The sequence below is a fragment of the Rattus rattus genome, chromosome 6 (genome assembly GCF_011064425.1).
Source record: "Rattus rattus isolate New Zealand chromosome 6, Rrattus_CSIRO_v1, whole genome shotgun sequence".
NCBI lineage: Eukaryota > Metazoa > Chordata > Mammalia > Rodentia > Muridae > Rattus > Rattus rattus.
Genome location: NC_046159.1, coordinates 55141118 through 55160951, shown reverse-complemented (window position 1 = coordinate 55160951; position 19834 = coordinate 55141118). Strand labels below are relative to the sequence as shown.

Here is a 19834-nt window from a genome sequence, read left to right as displayed (position 1 = left end):
CCTAACTCTGCTGTCCTTTATCCCTTACTGCTATGGCATGGAGGGGAAGAGGTACATGCAGCCACCAGCAAATCAGGCCAGGCCTCCATGGTACTTCAGAAACACCCCCTACTCCCAAGCATCCTGGTCTCACATCAGCTCTCCCTGAGGCAGTGAGTCACTTCCTTAGCCCCTGGCTTCTACCTTCACCCTTTTGTCCTGGCCCCATCCCATTCAGTCATCTGCTGCAGCCAGGCTGGCCCCCTCATTCTCGGCCCAAGTCTCCTGCCCCAGGGCCTTTGCACTCACAGTTCATCCTGCCTAGAGCTTCCCCAAAGGCGCTCCCTCCTTCACTTCATGATCAATTTAGAGCTTATGCCCCTGGCTGCTTGAGTGTGTGTGTGTGTGTGTGTGTGTGTGTGTGTGTGTGTGTGTGTGTGACACACACAGGAGTATGCTAATTGACATTCCCCCTCCACGAGCAGACACTTCACCTGTATTGTCCCTGCCAGATCCCCAGTGAAATCTGGAGATGTCTGATACTGTCAAGAGGCCCAGAGAGGCTAAAGTACTGGCCTAAGCTCACACAGACTTTATAGTACTGAGGATCTGGGACCTCGTCCCAGCCCTTACCCTCAGACCTGGACGTACCTGGGGTGGCCACGTCGTACTCCACCTGGAAGAGGGCCTCATGGCTGCACTGCTGCAGGGTGGCTATTGCAGTAGCATGGCTGGCCCCGTGCAGTGGGATCCCATCTATGCTGAGCAGCCTGTCGCCCACCTTTAAGGAACCCTCCCTGTAGGGGAGATGAAAGCCCAATCGGGAATGGGACACACAGAATGAGTCAGGGGTGAACAGATAGAGTATAAGTAAAATGTATCAGGCCAGCTCTGATGCCCTCTACACACAGCACATCAGAGCTGGGTGTGTTCTTCAAGGCCACTCATACCACAGCCCAGATAGGATGTCTGCCTGACTGGGGACACACGGCATCAGAGAAGGGGCGGTCTGCTCTTTGTAGAATCTTTTCCCATTGTCCCCACCCCAATTTTCCAATAGTGACTCTGGCCTAGTGACAAATGAGCTTGGGAAAGAACTCAGCAGTGCTCCAGTTTGGGGTCAACCCCTGCCCTGGAATTTCGACCCTGACAGGTGCCAAAGCTATTCCAGGAGGTTCTATGAATAGTGACTCATGCCGGGCCCCAGATCAAGACCAAATTTAGATCTACAACAAGCCTGATCCAGGCTTCTCTTAAAATGGTCAGGAGTCTCCTGATCAGAGAACATGGGTGAGGGGTCAGGAGACAGCAGCAGGGCCTGGACATATTTCTTTCCCACACCCTGTCCTCCCATCCCAGCTGGGCTGAGTCAGGCAGTGTTGGGACATGAGAGGTTTCCACAGACGGTCCCAGCCAGAGATGGCCAGTCACAGAGCCCAGAGCGCTTCACCCTAGGATGAGCCAAGATGATGCTGGGAAGAGTCACACTGGGGTCTGTCCTAGCCACTTCCATCAATTCTGAGTGACTCTGGGCACGTTGTCCCCTCCTGGCCCCCATCTCCCATCTGGGAAGTGATGTGAAGATCCAGAGCCTCAGATAACCATGCAGCGTCCACACGGCTTCCACACGTCAAGGGTCCAAGGGATGTAAATGCTTCTGTCTCAGGCAGACTCACCTGTCTGCTGGGCCACCAGGCCGCACGTAAGTCAGGACCAACGGGCGGGATTTGTGCAGGTCCTCATGGGCACCTCCTGGACAGAAGTCAACAGGAAGCAGGAGTCACTTACCCACAGTTCTCCTGGCAAGCAAGGGCCTTGACACCAGCCCAGCCAGCCTCCCTCCCCACAGGTGTGATGAGGGACAGGAATCACAATGCAAATCCCCTCTTGGTCACATAGGGGGCCTCTCCTCCTGAGATCTCATCTTCTCTTTCTTTTTCCCCCAAGTTACTAGGTCATGCCTCTGCCACAGCTTTCCATCCTCTCTGCTGTGTTCTCTCGTCAGCCATGCCTGCCTCGTGGTTTCTCACAACTGTCCATTTGCTATCCGACTAAATGGTCCTGTGTTCTTTAAAGGGCTAAGCAAGGGCTGGTGAGATAAGGTTCAGCAGGCAACGATCCTTGCTGCTCAGCCATGCTCATGGCCTGAGTTTGTTACACAGAACCCACATAGTGAAAGGAAAGAACTACACATTGTTCTCTGACCCCCCACACACACACACACACACACACACACACACACACACACACACACACACACACACACGCCGCATGAGCACATGGAGAGACCGGGTTAAATGAATAAACCGAGAAAGCCCTAATCGAAATGTAGGCCACATTCACCCATGAGACGCAGGACACGCACGGATCCTCGGTGACCTCAACTCCAAGGAGGGTTGTCACACTGGCACACTGACCTCTGAGGACAAAGCCAAAACTGTTGCCTTCCTTGTAGAGGGAGACGTCCACCGTCTTGGAAATGATCCTCGGGTTGTTTTCGGGAGCTGCAGAGAAACCGAGGCCTCCCTTGAGTCTCTCTGCCACATCTCTGTGCTGCTGGTAGCCATGCCCAAGGCTCACTCCAGGAGAACCAAGCGACCAGCCACAGTCACAGCGACTGGCTGACCTCTCTCTACTTTATATATAGGCAGAGGAGGCAGGGCACTGGAAGGTCCTCATCTCTACCCAACCTAGGCCACCGCAGACCGGGGAGAGGGCCTGATAAGCTCCTGAGGGCCATAGCGGAGCACGGGATATGGAGAGACTCGAGGCTAGACCAGACTTGCTTCCAGTTACCCAATTAAGTCTTTTAGACCAACTTTGAAAATTCAGAGCTGAGAGAAATCCTGGGCCGCTATGCTCAGTGCAGGGCAGTGGGGTCAGGAGCAATGGATCAGGACACAAATTATTCAATCTGTGTCCCCAGACTCCTTTCTATCTATGCAAGATGACAGGTTACTAACAGGGTCCCACCACCACCTGTTGACAGCATACCGTGTCTAGCATGCTCTACCGTGTGTGGCCAGCCTCCAGACATCACCCACCCTGTCTAGGTGATCCCCAACCCCACCCCAGGCCCGGGCAGGGAGGCATCTGTGTCCCCCAATGCCTGAGGCAGTGGACAGAGTTCCCCGTCCAAGGGCACCCACCGGGCGGGGGCAGCTCATACTCCACCTCCAGCACCACGCGCTCGCCCACATTCTTCAGCAATGTGATGATCTCGTCATGTCGGAGCCGGGTCAGACGGATCCCATTCACTGAGCGGATATAGTCGCCCACATTCAGTAGATCACTCCTACAGCAAGAGAGCCAGAGCACAAGTTGGGTCAATGCTAGCCTCTGGGTACCAACATTCACACCACCCTCCCCCAGGACCCTCAGAGACTCAGAGCGGTCCTTCCCTTGTCCAAGGCCACACAGCAAGGGGTGAGATAGCACCTGTCTAACCAAGGCTGAATATGACATCCAGAACTCCTCAGCCTGTCCCACTATGCTGGCCTGGTGATAGCATCATGGTGACCATCCTGCACAAGCCCAATGGTGGCCTGCCCATTGCTCTACTCTTGTTTTCTTCCCATAGTCCTCTGAAACTCTTCTGATCAGTTCATCTGGGCATTTAGGCTAACTTCCAGCCCTTGTCGTCTAGGGGGACCATCTAGGTCAGCATGTACAGAGCACTACCTTAGTTGGAAGCCCTGGAGGGCTCCCTGGAAGCAGTGGCTTCTGTGTTGCATGTAGAGGGCTGAATAGGAGTCTGCCAGGAAGGTGCCCTGGGGGCAGAGGGAATGACCTGGAAGGGTACATGGCCTTCCTGGGTAGGGTGCTATGGCCACAGGGCAAGAAAAGGAAAGGGTATGGGCCTTGAATCAGCAGTTGTTAGAGGCCTCCCTGTAGGAGACATCAAGCTCCCTCACTCATCTGTCCCCTTCCAATGCCCATCTACTACCCACACCTTTTACCTGGCTGCAAGGCCCCCGGGTCTCAGGTTGGAGACTCTGGGCTTCCCGTCCTTGTCAGTCCCTCCTGAGATAGTCAGGCCCAGAGTGCTGCCCTCACGCTTGATCAGCTCCACCATGGTGATGCCCCGGAACTCCTCTGTGGGCAGACAGGAGGATGAGCAGATAAGTAAGTGTCCACTCTGGGGCCAAGACCAGGGAGGTTAGGGCAGGGAGGTCGGCCCCTCCACCAGCAGTGACCGCACGGAGGGCAAAGGGCCAGTCAATGGCAGTGCCTATACTTCATGAGTCACTGGAACCCTCAGAGCAGAGCTGAAGGCAAGGTACAATCCACCATACCTGGAATGCTCTGGCGGCGGCACACCAGGGCCCCATCAGCCCCTGCTGCATCCTTTCCCCCTTTTGAGTAAGGCCCATCGTCTGTGGGAGAAAGGTAGAAATTGGAATCAGAAACTGGCCCAGGTCCCACTTTCATCTTCGTTCCACTGGGGGAGCTCTTCTACCTCATACTGTGCAACAGTTATATTTGGTATCCTGCAACGGTATCCCAGGCTCTCTTCAGGCTGAAGAAAGCTTAGATAAGGTTATCCCCATGTAAGGGAGCTTCTCAGCCGATCTAAGGTCGAGCATCTGACATGCCCATGTCATGGTCCATATTGTTATCATGTGTGTTATTACCTGCGTTGGTTTTTATATGCTTGGCCCAGAGAGTGGCATTATGTGGAGGTCTGGCCTTGTTCGAGTAGGTGTGTCACGGTGGGTGTGGGCTTAAGACCCTCATCGTAGCTGCCTGGAAGTCAGTCTTCCACTAGCAGCCTTCAGATGAAGAACTCTCAGCTCTGTCTGCACCATGCCTGCCTGGGTGCTTCCACATTTCCGCCTTGGTGACACTGGACTGAACCTCTGAACCTGTAAGCCAGCCCCAATTAAATGCAATTCTTTTTAAGACTTGCCTTGGTTATGGTGTCTGTTCGCAACAGTAAAACCCTAACTAAGACAGAAGTTGATACCAGGAACTGGGGTCTTGTTGATGGGCCTGAGCATGGGCCAATCTAGTAGGAATATGGAAGGCAGTGTTGCTGAAGGTCATTTGAACTGTGTAGGCCTGCTGGCCCGAGAGGTTTCAGTGGAGAAGAACTTTAATATGTGGCCGAGAGAGTGTTTTTGCGATGTTTTGGTAAAGAACATGGCTGCTGTTTGCCACTGTCTGAAGAAACTGCCTAAAACTAAGGTAAAGAGATTTATATTAATTGCATGGACGAAGGAAGTCTCAAATAAAGCCCAGCAGAGACTTTGTCCTCTGGTTTAAGTCTGATGAAGAGCATTTGAAACAAATGTAGCAAGCTGAGAAAGAAAGAATACAAAGTATAAAGTTCGAGTATTAAAGGGACACCAGGAAGTGAAATGGAGCCGAATCCTGTGTTCAAGGATATTAAATTGAATTAAGGAAGTGGTGACCCACACAGCTAAGTTCAGGTCCAGGCATAGTAGTACCTTTAATCCCAGGAGGCAAAGACAAGCAGATCTCTGAGTTCAAGGCCAGCCTAGAACAGAGCAAATTCGAGGTGAAGAAAAACTTAAATCCAGGCTTGGTGGACCACATCTTTAATCCCAGTTCTTAGAAGAAAGGCATGCAGATGTCTGAGTTCAAAGTCAGTCTATGGAGCAAGTTCCAGGACAGCCAAGCTTAGGTAGTGAAGGAGTTGGGAAACAGAAAGGTAGTGATAATGTAATAGGACAGACAAGGGGGCCATGTTCCAACTCCTACAAGCAGCAGAACTTGGCAGATTTTGCCACGTGGCTTGAGAGTCAAGAGGAGAAGGAGACTACAGGGACAATTGATGCTGGCTAGCTGGAGCTAAGAAATTAGTGGTGATTAAGAGACCAGCATCACTGAGGCGAAATCTTCTGTAAGTGTTTTCTTTTTCTTTTTTAAAGATTTATTTATTTCATGTATATAAGTACACTGTCGCTGTCTTCAGACACACCAGAAGAGGGCATTGGATCTCATTACAGATGGTTGTGAGACACCATGTGGTTGCTGGGAATTGAACTCAGGACCTCTGGAAAAACAGTCAATGCTCTTAACCGCTGAGCCATCTCTCCAACCCTGGGAAGTATTTTCTGAGAACACAAAGAAGCTGTGTTCCAGAGATAGCAAAGTTTGTACCAAGCAGCTGTACTTGGTGATGCGTAAGAATCACCCAAGTGGTACTGGTTTTGAAGGCACGAAGGCAGTCATAAAGGCTTGGCACTGTGAGAGGCCATGGAAGGCCATTGGTGAGGGTACAACCTCAATTGCAGTTGATGTCTCAGGACTGAAGGAGTCATGCAAAGGATTTGAGGCTTAGCACCGTGAAGAGAGCCTATGAGAGGTTATTGGTGAAGCCCAGTTGTAACAGAAGACCCCATTGCATTGGCTATGCCAGTACCAGGGATGATCACCAAGCACAGCTGCAGCAGTGGAGTGGATCAACCTGAGCTTAGAGTGCTACAGAGGGCAGAGCTGAAGAAGTGACACCAGCCCCTTTGGAAGATCCCAGAAGATCACGTATGGATCCCAGACATTTGAACAAGAAACTGTAACATTGAAGTTACCTTAGAGACTCTAAGATGTTCGAGATGCCAGAGCCATGGGTTATCTGCTGAGGAAAGTTGCTAACAGGGAGTGGAGCCCAGGAGAAAAAAGTTTGTGGCAGTCAACAAAGATAAAAAAGGATTTGGAGACCTGCAGACTGCTTTGCCATCAGACATGGAGATGCAGAGTTGTGAGTTTGCCCAGCTGGCTTCCTGTCTTGCCTTGGGAATTACAATTAAGTGATTGGATGAATCTCAGAAGAGACTTTGAACTTTAGACTTTTAACATTGTTGAGACTGCTGTAGACTATGGGGGCCTTTGAAGTTGTACTAAAAGTAATTTTGAATTATGCTATGTTTAGGTATGGCCCCCATAGACTCATGGGGGCCCGGGAATGGAATGTGATGGTTTGTAGATGCTTGGCCCAGGGAGTCACACTATTAGAAGATGTGGTCCTGTTGGAGTAGGTGTGGCACTGTGGGTGTGGGCTATAAGACCCTAATCTAGCTGCCTGGAAGTCAGTCTTCCACTAGCAGCCTTCAGAGGAAGATGTAGAATTAAATGTTGTCCTTTATAAGACTTGCCTTGGTCATGGTGTCTGTTCACAGCAGTAAAACCATACTAAGACATTACCAAAACTATCCAGAAAGGAAGCTGAGGCTCAGAGAGGGAGACAGGGTCACACAGCTGGAGTGGGGGGTTGTGATCTAGCTTAGAAACCCAGGCCTGTTGGCCCTGTCCCAGGATTTAAATGCATACCTGGTAAGGCAGGCCCTTACCATGGCTTTGTGACCAGACCTGGCCAGTGCATCCGCACGTGCATGCACGCGTGTGTGCGTGCATGCGTGTGTGTGTGTGTGTGTGTGTGTGTGTGTGTGTGTGTGTGAACGCTTTACATATTATAAACCCCACTATGTGTAAACTGGTGAATCTTCGCTTTACTGGGTGGAAAATCTCTTCCATTGCATTGTAAAGTAGTGTTTCCTCTCTCAGGAATCTTAGCAGATGGACTAGGGCCTGCTGCTCTCTTCCCAGATCCTCACCACCCCTCTCTCATTTCCCGTCTTGTTCTCTTCCTGGGATGTGTCTCATTGACACAGACATTTGTCTCTGAGGGATTTTTTACTGGAGCACCGTGTGGTGGCACAGGTTGTAACCCCAGCACTCCAGGAGCAGAAAGAGGTTAGGAGCTTAAGGTCATCCTCAACCCATAGTGACTTCAAGGCCAGCCTATCTGGTGAGACAACCATCAAAACAAAACAAAGAGACAAACCCCACCCCTGAGATTTTAAATACAAAGAGAATACAGTTGGCCCTCTGCTTCCACACCTGCAGACTTAACCATTTAAAAAAATGTTTGGAAAACAATTGCTCCTATATTGAACATGCCCAGGCTCCCCCTAACCCCATTCCTCTCCCCTAAGCAACACAGGACAGCAGCTCTGACAAACACAGACGTTGTGTGCTGGGCAAGATGAGGTAACTTAGTTGTCCCTCAGTATACACCAGGACTCCTGAAGGACCCTGGGTCTGCAGATTCTCCAGTCACATTCATAAAACCGTATATCATTTACACAGCTAGAACCTTCCAACCCAGAAGACTGAGTAGCACAAAAAGCAAGATGATGACCAAGAGAAGACTCTTGTATATTTATACAGACAGACTTTTTTCCTGATATTTTTGCTGTGTGGTTGGTTGACCCACAGCAGCAAGACAAGCAGTACAGAAAAACGACAGTCCCTGGAACACACACACACAAACAAAACTGACACTGGTTTAGGACCCTGATCTAAACTCTGTGGCTTTTGCTATTTGCAGGCCCTGGAAGCATTTCTCTTCCAACACCTGGTCCAGCAGAACCTGCTTAGCCCAGAAGGTTGAATGGCTCAGTGGTCTGCACTGGCCCAGGAGAGCTGTGCCTTTCTCTGTCTGCGGACTGATGGCCCCTTCTGAAGTTGCAAGGATGTCCAGGCCACCCAATCTGTGGAGAAGCTACTGCCCCTCCCTTCCTGCGGGTCTCTTGCTTTAACTCCATTCAGGTACACTTGACAGATAAGGAGACTGAGACTCAGACTGGCAGTTTCAAGGTAGACTCTGTGCTCCCATCCCAAGTACCTCTTGACCAGGCAGGCTCTGTACCAGGCTCCTCCAAGCCTCATTGTTCTCAGCCCCTAGATGAGTCATTAAGCTGACAGGCTTCCTGTGCTGTCTAAGGAGGGGGCATCCTCCCCAGGTGCCAGGTTCACTTGCAGCCTCCTACCCCTCCCTCATCCTCTGGTCGATACCACACAGGCCTCCATCAGCCTCTTAAGGAAGACTAATTCAGAGCAGAAAGATCCACCCTTCTAAGTGGATTGTGCCTGTCATTCTACAGCTGTGTGGTATCTTCTTCCCCCTCAGGCCTTGGGGCTAGGGTCAGACAGAAGCCCCGGTCCCTCTGCAGATGGCAAAGGCCACATGCCTCATCCCAGCTAGGTTTTTCTATCCTAGGGATCTGCCTGGGCAAATCAGCCTGGGTCATGACAGCTTGAACGGCTGTTAGGGCTCAGTGAGCGTATCAACCCCACCTCTAATGATTTATTTGGGAAGGGGGAAGGGGCCTCTGTATTGCATGAAGGTTCACAGTACCCCTGGTCTCCATTTCCAGGCATTAATAGATCCTGGGATGGCCAGAAATTATTCCAGGAATTGTGAAGTGTTCCATGGGGGTGCCCTGTCAGCCTCTACCAAGGACCACTCTTCTGTGAGCAGGGGTGAACCTAGATAGGCTTGGCTAGGGTCAGGGCCACAGTTCAACCGAGACCCATGGAACCTTCATTATCTTTAGTCTAACCCATGTCTGGGTTCTCCATTAACTCTGCTAAGTGGTCAGGCCCCCTCTGCTTGCCAACAACAACAACAGCAACAACAACAACAACAACAGCAACAAGCTGGTGAATTGCCAAATGGCAGCTAAGTGAGCAGCATTTCAGGGTTCCTGGAGTGGGGTCCCCAGCAGCTCTGTGTTCACTCTCCTTCCCAGACCCATGCTCACAGCCGCTGTCGCCAACGCCGGCAACACACCATTTAGTATAATGCCTCCCGTTACTGCTCCCTCGTACGTCCTTCATTATCTCCAACAAGACGCTTTGAGCTAATAAAATTAGAGAGGCTCGGTTCCATCAGCGATGTGGGCAGATGTCTCTAGGACGATTCTGAAATTGAAATGACGATTCTGATTCTGCAAATCAGATCCTGTCACCTAGGCTCCCTCCCTCTTGGGCTCTCCTGGGGAGACTGGAGGTAAGCTTCAAGGTTTATGTGTCTGTGGAGAAGAGCGTGGGGGCCTGTGTTTGAAGGAAGCTGAAGACCAAGCTTGTGCAAACCAGAGCAGGGTCTCTCTTGAACGCAGCTCTCAACACCTAATGGTTTTAAGGTGGGTATTTGAACCTTGAAGATAAAATAGAAGAAACAGTGATTTGCAGACTGGGCATCCCCAAAGGGTGCTTTCAGTAGCCAGACTTGGGCAAGCTAGCTGCTGAAGAAGGGAATCCCGTTCCAACCTGTCTTTAAAGGTGACTGTCCCCCCTTTCTTCATTCCAATATTCAGATCTTGTCCACTGATGAATTTGGCCATGATAACATCTATGAGGCAGCTAAGTCATGTGAATCTTCTAGTCTTAACATGGAGGGGCCCCAACTTTCTCCTTCACACAAATCCTGCCACCCTTGGGCTCTGGCTGCCAGCTGTGTAGTTCTAGGTTTTGATGAGGTGAGATTGCAAACTAAGGTAATGGCACTGTGCATGGTGTCAGTAGTCAGTGACTAGAGAAATGGCTCAGTGGATAAAGTGCTTACCACACAATCCTGAGGACCTGAGTTCAGATCCCCAGAATCCACATAAAAAGCCAGGCGTGGGGGTTGGGGATTTAGCTCAGTGGTAGAGCGCTTGCCTAGGAAGCGCAAGGCCCTGGGTTCGGTCCCCAGCTCCGAAAAATAGAACCAAAACAAAACAAAAAACAAAAACAAAAACAAAAAAAAAAAAAAAAAAAAAAAAAAAAAAGCCAGGCGTGAGACCTGAACAAGGCAAGGCATTTCAAGTGGAGCCCAGAGGCTTCCATTGGAAGTCAGGAGGCCATACTGGCTGGGAGAGCTCCTGGATAAGAGGCTTTTCTATGCAATACCCCTTTACCCATATTTAGTCATATTCAAGAGTTACTCATGGTGATACGACTGTGATGGTTTGTATATGCTCAGCCCAGAGAGTGGCACTATTAGAGGATGTGGCCCTGTTCGGGTAGGTGTGGCCCTGTTGGAGTAGGTGTGTCACTGTGTATGTAGGCTTTAAGAACCACATCCTAGCTGACTGGAAGCCAGTATTCTGATAGCAGCCTTCTGATGAATATGGTTAGATAGAACTCTTAGCTCCTCCTGTACCATACCTGCCTGGATGCTGCCATGGTCCCACCTTGATGATAATGGACTGAACCTCTGAACCTGTAAGCCAGCCCCAATTAAATGCTGTCTTTATAAGAGTTGCCTTGGTCATGGTTCACAGCAGTAAAACCCTAACTAGGACACTGCCTGATGACTTTTCAAGGGGGACATCAGTGCACCCCTTCAAGGACAACCTTGTAATGGGAGAGACTGAGGCACATTCAAACCCAGAATCAAACCATGATTGGACCCGCCAACTGGCTGCATGCCCTGAGCCTCTAATCTCTACTGTAAAGTGGGGGTGTCTCCCTCACTGAGAGCAGTGAGAAGTTAAGGGACCACTTTATTTATAGATGCCTCCATGTGGTTTGCCCCCCAGAGTCCCCCCAGTAGGAAGCAGGCTCACTCTCTCCTGTCCTCTTCTATTTTTTTTCTTTTTTTTGAGAGGTGGGGGATGTTCTCAGACCCGGTAATTACATGCTTAGAGATGAAGGCTTTTCAAAAAACATCTTTCCCACCAATTTCAGCTGGAAACGTGCATAAAAAAACAGGGATATTTTTATCTGCATTTTTCTAGTCTCCTTCCAGCAATGGCCAATTATGAGCACTACTTCAGTCAGTCGGTGCTGTAGAAATTGCTTCAGAGGGAAAGTCACTTCCGGGGCCCATGGGGAGCCAGGGCACAGGCCTGGACACCTGGTTCTGGCTGTTGCAACTAGGCGGGTGGAGGTGTGAGGGGGTCCTTTTTCTTTTTTCTTAGGCAAATCTTGCTGATCCGCCCTACATCTCTCTTCCTCTGCAGCCCCAGGGAACTACTGAGCTGACAAAGGGAAAAGGAAGTTTGTTCCTTGCCAATCTGCTTTGCCAGGGTGCCGCCTAAATAGAGTGCCAGGAAAAGGACACAGGGGGTGGGGGCTGAGGGGTGCTGTAAACTCAGCCCAGGCCTGTTAGCTGCATTGGAGGCACTTGAGCAAGCCGGAGAGGAAGGCCCCTTAGTGGGACCCCTGTGTTCCCATGACAGCTGAATTAAGGTCCCCACTCTCACCCCTCTGGATCTCACTTTCCAAATGGTCTGTGGAGACTCAGTGACAATTCCTGGAGAGTAGCATCTTAGCATCAGACCTCTGTCCAACCTTGATTTGACCAACAGGCTATGGAACGCACTGTTGGTAGGCAGAGGAAAGAATGAACTTTGGAGTAAGGCCAGCTTGACATGCTGATACACGGGTGGAGAAACTGAGGCACAGAGAGGGTAAGTATTGCCTCATGGCAAAAAATGGGATGGGCTTTGCACCTGGCCTGGTTCTAAGAACTTCAACGTCATTACCACTCTTGCCTTCACAATAAGCCTGAGTCAGAAGTGCCACCGTCACCATCATGGGATAGATGGAGTAACTGAGGTACACGGAAGTGAAGGGAACCATAATAAGGACATTCAGCCCTGGATTCATTCAAGTTCAAGTCATCTGGCTTCCCAGGGCATCTGGTCCAGCCCTCTATGACCCCTCCCTCTGGACATAACACTTCAATCCCTGGACCTCTCCATTCAAAGACGGACACAGTGACACCTCTGTCCCTGCAGGGCTGGATCAGCACAGGGCTGAGCTATGGATGTGGGCTTTGGTCTCCATGGTCAAAAGGCCTCCAGGAAACCAGCTTCCCACGGGCAGAGGCATGGGATGGTAGCTAAGACAGCCACAGCATATTTTCAATGGCATGAGCTGAGTGGTCACACAGCAAACAGGAAGCCTCACCATTGCAATGCCAAGGTGAATAGAGAGACTGAGAATGGGCAACCCTGCTGGGCTTGTCCTTGGCCAGTCTGCCACAAGCATCCACAAAAGCAAGTGGCTGTTCACTGAGAAGGGGGGGAGCAGTCAGTCTCACAGGGGTCTCTGTGGTGGGGACATAGCTGCTGCACTGCAGATCGACCTGGAACCAGGTGTCCCTGACCCTAGAGGGACACATCCTTCATGCCTAGCTCTGGTCCCTCCACCTACCATGAGCACAAGAGAGCCCAAGCAAGGATGAAGGAACAATGGCCTAGGTAGGGAAAGACTCCTTGGAGCCCTGACTAGCATCACTCCTCCCTCTATCTGGAAGATTTCCCAGACACTCACAAACCTTCTCTCATCGCCTGCAGTAACCTGACGAAATGTCCCCCGGTCAGGGAGGCCACCCCAACACCTCCGGAACTCCCTACCACACTTTTCCCATTCGCTCCTCAGCACTCAACATTATCGAAAAGACTTCACTGCACTTAGGAGTGGAGGGGACAGGGCTTTGTAGCACCTCTGTCAGCCCCTCGCTTTGGAACTCCATCCCCAGCTGTAGAAAAGGAGAATGGACATCAAAGAAGCATAATGAGTGGCCAGAGGCCAGGAGCAGGAAGGGGTTGAGCCTGGGTGGAGCCCACCCCTCCCTGGCTCCAGAATACTGGCTGATCTCCAAGTGGGTGACCTCTAGAAATGGCTCCGATAAAGTCCCTGGGGAGGAGGGTGTCAACAGGGATCCCCTCGTCATGCATACGCTCTGCCTCAGTTGTCTTGAGCCAGTGTTCACTAAATCCTGGTAGCTCATGGTGACAAAGACATCTTTACGGTCAGGAGTCAGAGGACACACCCCTCCTTCAGGCAGAGGTTTGAGGGCGGTGTGTGTATGCAGGAGTGGGGACCGTGCTCAGCCACTTTACTCTGGGTCAGGCCTACTGTATATGTTATCTTCCATCCCACATACCCTAGAGGCTCCCAGGAGAGAGCCTGGACAGTCTCAGGAAGGGATCTGAGGAGAGAGTCACCCGGGTAGAGTTCATTCAGGCCAGAGAGAGCCAGGCTGCCTGCTCCACAGGCCTCAGTCCCACCCCACCCCACCCCACCCCTGCGGTGCGGATCTGTATGCAGTGACCACCTGTTGGCTCCCTTCCCCTGCTCTAGGAGAGGCCCTCCAACTAGGCCTGGCTAGTGAGCCACCCCATGCTTGGCTTAGCAATGGACATGGGATCCATGCTGAGCCCTGAGACTTATGAGAAAACTATTGTAGAAAGACTCTCTGACACAAAGCTTGGAGAGCAAGCAGATGGAACAGGACGGAGAAACGGGGAAGGGAATGAGGAATACAGCACACACTTAGACCCTGTTGTTCCCGAGGCTCCAGTTCAGGACTCTTCTTTTTTTAAAAAAGGAGCCACGGGATTGAAGTCAAGGAACGCTGATGCAGTGTGATCCTATGACCCAGGGAGGAAATTCTCAGGGGCTAGAGTGGAGAGGGGAACGGGGAAGCATCAGAGTAGAAACCGGAGAGCTCAGAAGAGGCCTTAAGAACTGGGCTCAGAAGCTGTAACCAGACTTTAGGCTTAGCCACTCCCTCCTGGGAACCAAGGGGTTGAGGCAGGTCAGGAGAACACCAGAACGCAGGCCTCACTAGAGGTAGAGGCCCAGAGGCCGAGAGAACACCAGGACACAGGCTCTCCTAGGGGCAGAAGCCTGAAAGCCAGGAAGAGAATGGGGCGAAGGCTCAGCAAGCTTGGGTGTAAGAAAAGAAGCAAAGAAGTTCCAACATCCCCAACCCAAACTGTGTGACAGAGGTGCTCCTTGAAGGAGATCTGGGGGACTTGGTCCCTACTCTGGAAGCTGTAGAGAGGTGTGCAGAAGGTATTGAGAGCATTGCAAGGTGGTAACCTTTAAAGGCACAGAAAGCAGAGTGATCCACACTGTTGGAGGAGGTCAGGCTGGCCCAGCAGGCTGAAGTTAGGGAAACAGACAGACAGACAGACAGACGGATCACTATACTTGGCCTCATAGCTGCTCTCCAGTCCCAGATACCACCACAGCCACCTAGGAATGTGACAGCTTGGCCCCACCCCTCTACTGAGTTCCAGAGCCCAGGGCTCCGGAAACCTTCATCCACCCTGGCCTCAAGGAAAGTTCACTCCCAATGGGTAGTCCCCTGCTCCCAACAACTGAAAGCTCTACTCCCCCGAGCCAAGGCAGAAAGGGCAGCCTCCCTAGGTCTCTGTCTGAACACCCTGTAACCTGTGCCCGGGGACAATCCTAGGAGACAGTCTTCCAGTGACAGGCCAGCTCCAGAGCAGAAATACAGTCCTCAGCACCTGACTGCTTGGAGATCCCAAGTCCTCTTTCTCACCAGACTTCCAGAGTGACAGCCCCATTCCCACCATCCAGGGCCCTCTCTGCAGCTGGTGTGGCTCCACGTACCTGCCTCTGCAGGGCTGTCCCGGCTCAGCCCACACAGCATGTCTGCTGTCTCTGCACTGCCCACAGCTCCAAGACACACACTAGGTTCCTCCCTCACCCTCCCTCACCCTCCCCGGGGAGGGGCCTAGGAGCTCCCTCCCACTGGCGGGGCATAGTCCACCCACTGCAGCCTGCTCTCTACTTAAAGGGGCCCAAAGCTTTCTTCACAGTGTCTCCAAGATCAGTATCTGAAGCCCCCTCGGCCAGGGGTATATGGCAGCACTCAGACTCTTAGAAGAGAATCCCAGGGCCCTCCTCAGTCTCCTGGACACATGACTTTGATCCTAAAGTGCCCCAGGGCTTTGGCAAATGACTGTCTTCCCTGGGCCTCAGTTTTCACACCTGGAAAGGAGGACAGACCTTCCTAAACTTTACTCTTGTAAGGAAAGGATTTCAGCAGGATGGCATAGGATTCCAGTCATAAGCCTCAAAGTGTAGCAGCAGCAGCAGCAGCAGCCCATCTGGCCATGTGATCGCCCCCTAGGCACCTCTGCAGATGCTCACAGTCCCCCCAAGAATCCTGGCATTGATCCCTAACCCCCTTCTCTCTGCCTCACTTTTCTCTCTGGAAGGTGAGACTAAGAAATTATGAGTCTAATAGCCTACCATATACAGTGTCCACAAGTGTTACATGGGGACCGAGTATGTCAGACCACGAATCTTCTATATCTAAGCTTGATGGGCAGGAGCAGCTGGTCATGGGCTGGAGTCACAGCTGGCAAGCTGACCCTTGCATGCCACAGATGGGCCCCAGTCCTGCGCACTGATAGACCTCCTTCAGTCAGGGCTCAGAACCATCCAGGCAGATCCTAATGCAGCCCTAGGACCCCTCCAGATGGGGCAGGTGCCCCTAATACAATGTTTCCGCCCCATCCCATTCTCCCGGGGCTACACATGGGCGTTGAGAAGAAAGGCAGAGGGCTAGTGACACAAGGCACCCAACAGTGGCCATCAACAGCCTGTGTAAGTGCACAGTGCACCCGTGCGCCCAGCTGAATGCAGCAGAGATTTAGATTCGGGGCCTTTGCTCTCCGGGAATTCTCAGCAGCCCAGCCACTGTGAAAGTTAGATTACACTCACTGACTACTCCAGACGAGCTTCAGATGACCCCATGTCCTCATCTATCTACAGGCTCAAGTTCCTGCCCTGCTTTCACTCCCCAAGAGACCTTCCTTGTCAGGTAATCTTGAGTAGGGAGGGAGGGATGGCGGGTATGGTGGGGGTCAGACCAAGCAGAGAGGGCACAGGGTCCGTGGGGCCCTGTGCCTAGAAATGGCAAGGCAGGTCTGGCTATGACATGGACCTTCCCCAGGGTACAGAGGGGCTCCCTGAGCATCCCAATTCCACATCCGTGGGAAGGAAGTCACCAAAGGTCCTCTAGCAAAGCCTCCCCCATCTGTAGACAGTGGCAAAAGATACACAGGTCTCTGGAGTGACGTCTGCTCTTTAAGAAAACATTTGTTCTCCTGACAGATGCACCTCGAGAGCCATTCTGATTGGCAGTGGGACGCTCAGCTGGAGCTCTTTAGCTCTTCACTGTTCCTTTGGAATTTACTTTTGTGGCTGAGAAGCCCTTGCAAAGGTCATTCCATGGATTAGGGGGAGAGCCGTCTGCATGGCATTACTCTGAGAACCTGTTGTGCTGGGCCCTGGGGGGCCAGAGACAAAACAGATAGGAAAGGAAACAGGCTCTGCTTCTGCCCTACCCCAGCCATCCCACCAGACATTTTTATATTATTTTATCCATGTGTATGTGAGGAAATGACTGTTGGTCAACCTTGCATCAAAGAGGGTCCAAATGTGAATTCTGACACAGAAAGGCTAAGCAAGTTCCCCAAGGACAATCAGTTGATCTGGGGCAGGGGGAGGGAGGGGTCTGAAGTCTCAGACCATCAGGAGTTCAAGGGCTCATAAAGAAGTCTGGGGGTGCAGAGGAGGCTATCTGGAGAAAAGTAGGAAGTAGCTTTTGAGCCTGATTTTGAAGGATAAGTAGAAAGGAGAAAGCAGCTACCATGTGACTCTGTGGGCCAAGTTCTGAGCGATGAGGGACAGCCTGTAAATGGAGCCAGATGAAGTCGGAGAGGTCTCATTCCTCCAAGGCCTGAGAGCTGTCGTTCATACCACCACTGGGGACTTGCTGCAAATGTGGCCTCCGGGGCCAAACCTCTCTGTTAACAAATGCTTCTGAGGTCTGAGTTTGCCTTCGTCCTACAGGCAATGGGAAGCCACAGATGGTTGTAGGGAAAGAGCATGAGGAATCTTTGCCAGGACCTCAGGCACCATGAAATGCTGCTGAGGCGTCCACCTGGGAGCCAAGTACAGGCCAAGCCGCTCCTGGGACCTGCTCCAGTGACCACCCCTCTAGCCCAATGCTGCCAGCCTCGGGGAGGCAGAGGAAAGGGAGACAGATTGTAGGGTATACGCAGTGGCTGGGAGCCAGGCTTGCTGCAGTTCCCAAAGATAGCATCTGACTTATCTGTGCTCTGACATGCTGGAAGCACGTGAGGGTAGCCTTGGGTGGGGGTGGCTGGACCACCGGGCTGGCAGGCACATAAGTCAGAGATGCAGCATCTCCACACCCAGAGGCCGTATGCCAGAGGACGGTTTGCTCATTCAGCTTTTTCTGGCCTCAGGTTCCCAGGGAGTCACATGGTAGCACAAAGCACTCATCTCAAAGTCTTGGAATACCATCAGGCATGATGAATCTGGAGCAGGGGCTCCTCACAGGCCTCCTGGCCCGGCAGGTAGGATGCTCCCTGGTGTTCTCATGTTGATAGATTCCCAGGGTCCCCAGAGACCCAGGGGTCATGACCTCAGTAGCCAGCAGTGTGTGGGTTCTGGGACAGAAGCCTGGGTACTGGATTATGATTTCCCCAGTCTTAGGACTACACTATTATCCCACCTCCCCCCACACACACACCCATCAGCTGCCTACCTTGGACTCTGGGGTCCAGCACAGCGAGGCCAACCAGCCTCTTTGCACAAGCCTTTGGCTCAAGTATTTCATTCCTTTGCTGACAACAGAGGCACCTGTACTAATGGCCAGAGAAAGCATCCATCCGTCACCCACCTGCCGAGTGCCTCCCACCAAGACTGTGACATGGACTAGCTGCTCTGCCTCAGGATGGTTAAGCCTTGTCACCTACAAACTGGGAGTGGCCCCAGATGTCACACTCCAAGAGGGAGGGTGGGACCTTGGAAGAGCTTTTCAGACAGTCCTGCTGTGGCTATGGCTGGCTCCCTCAGCCTGCAGGGCTGGCTCCAGACTCCTCCTCCTTCCTCCTCATAGGCACCCTAGCCCTGAAGGTGGGATACTCCTAGTGTTCTCTTGCTGATGGACTCCCAGGGTCCCCAATTCCCACAGAGACCCAGGGGCTGTGACTACAGTAGTCAGCAGACCACCAACTCTATGATGGAAACCTGGGATCAAGAGGGGCCTGAGAGGCCCCTCCAGCACTGAGCTATGCCCTTCCTCCCACAATCCAGGGCTGAGTCCACTAACACGAGCAAGCTGTGTGCCCATACCCGCCAGGCCCCTCAAGTGACAAGCGGAAATTAAGTCTGGCGGGGAGGAAGGCAGAGATGGCAATAGAGAATTGTGAGATAAACCCTTTGTTGTGTGGGCTTTAGTGACTTTCTCCTCCTCCCTCCCCAAGCGGGGACAGCGGACCCTGGCCCGGGGCCTCTGCATCACTCCTGATAAACACTTCCAGAAGGTGGGGGCTCTGGGAAAAGGGAAGGTTGGCCTGCCATTCTACCTGCCACAGGGGAAGAGAGCTGAGACCAGATTCCTCTGGTCTATCTGGTTATGTCGCACCTATTCAAGATATACACATCCCCCCAACCCCTGTGGTCCTCAAGGACCCACCTGATCCTGGAACTAGGCATAGCAGAGCATGGGGCAGGGTCCCTGGCTCAGGGTTTCAAGAGAGCACAAGAGCAACACATGGCAACCAGTGTAGAAGGACCATAGAGAGGAAGGTTCCAAAAGGTTCAGAAAAGCCACAGCCAGCCCAAGCAGAATGGGAGTTACTCATGACTTCCTCCATCCGGGCCCTTCTGTGGAAGCCCCAAGTGGGGACAGAGAACCAGGGTCACAGTGAATCCCACATCTTCTTTTCCTCAGGACTAAGAGGTGAGTCAAGGCTGGAAGCCAGGCCCTCTGTTGGCAGCACTAACCTGTCCAGAGTACCTGGAACACACAGAAGTGCTCCTAACATCCCATAGCTCAGGACTGTGGACAGGAGGATGTTCTTCAGAGGGTGGCACACCTGTGGTACCTAAGGAGTCCCTGGTGACCAGGGAGGTCCGGTACCATAAGCTGGAGCCTGGCTGTGGGAGAGGCCGCTTCCACAGGTTCCCCCTCCCATAGGCTCCATGCCTCCTCCTGTCAGTAATTACCTCTCTCCCGGAGGAAGAAGACAATGGTACAGCCAAGCAGGGTGCTTCTCTAAACCTCAGACTCTTCCTTTAAAACAGAGGATGTTGTGCCTGCTTTTGTGAAGTTTGGTTGAGATGTTCAGGATGTGGGCCATATGAAGGTGGTCGGTATGGGTTTGAACATCCACAGTCCTATCTCACTGTAGTTTATCTTCTGCTCAGGACTTTCACTAAGCACCTAGTACCTCACTCATAACATTTACTAAGGTAC

At 52.0% G+C, this 19834-nt stretch overlaps 1 protein-coding gene across 3 annotated transcripts in view; it reads right to left on the bottom strand.

Annotated features, from left to right (window-relative positions):
• The window catches only part of Grip2 (glutamate receptor interacting protein 2), a 48838-nt gene that overhangs the window by 21280 nt on the left and 7724 nt on the right, over nt 1–19834 (bottom strand). For all 3 annotated transcript variants that reach the window (XM_032906087.1, XM_032906088.1, XM_032906089.1), the window contains exons 2-7: nt 4275–4355; nt 3939–4074; nt 3129–3274; nt 2397–2483; nt 1656–1731; nt 631–776 (exon numbers count right to left, since the gene is read on the bottom strand). In XM_032906087.1, the coding sequence (XP_032761978.1) occupies nt 631–776; nt 1656–1731; nt 2397–2483; nt 3129–3274; nt 3939–4074; nt 4275–4355 (672 nt within the window). The remainder of the gene's footprint in view (nt 1–630; nt 777–1655; nt 1732–2396; nt 2484–3128; nt 3275–3938; nt 4075–4274; nt 4356–19834) is intronic.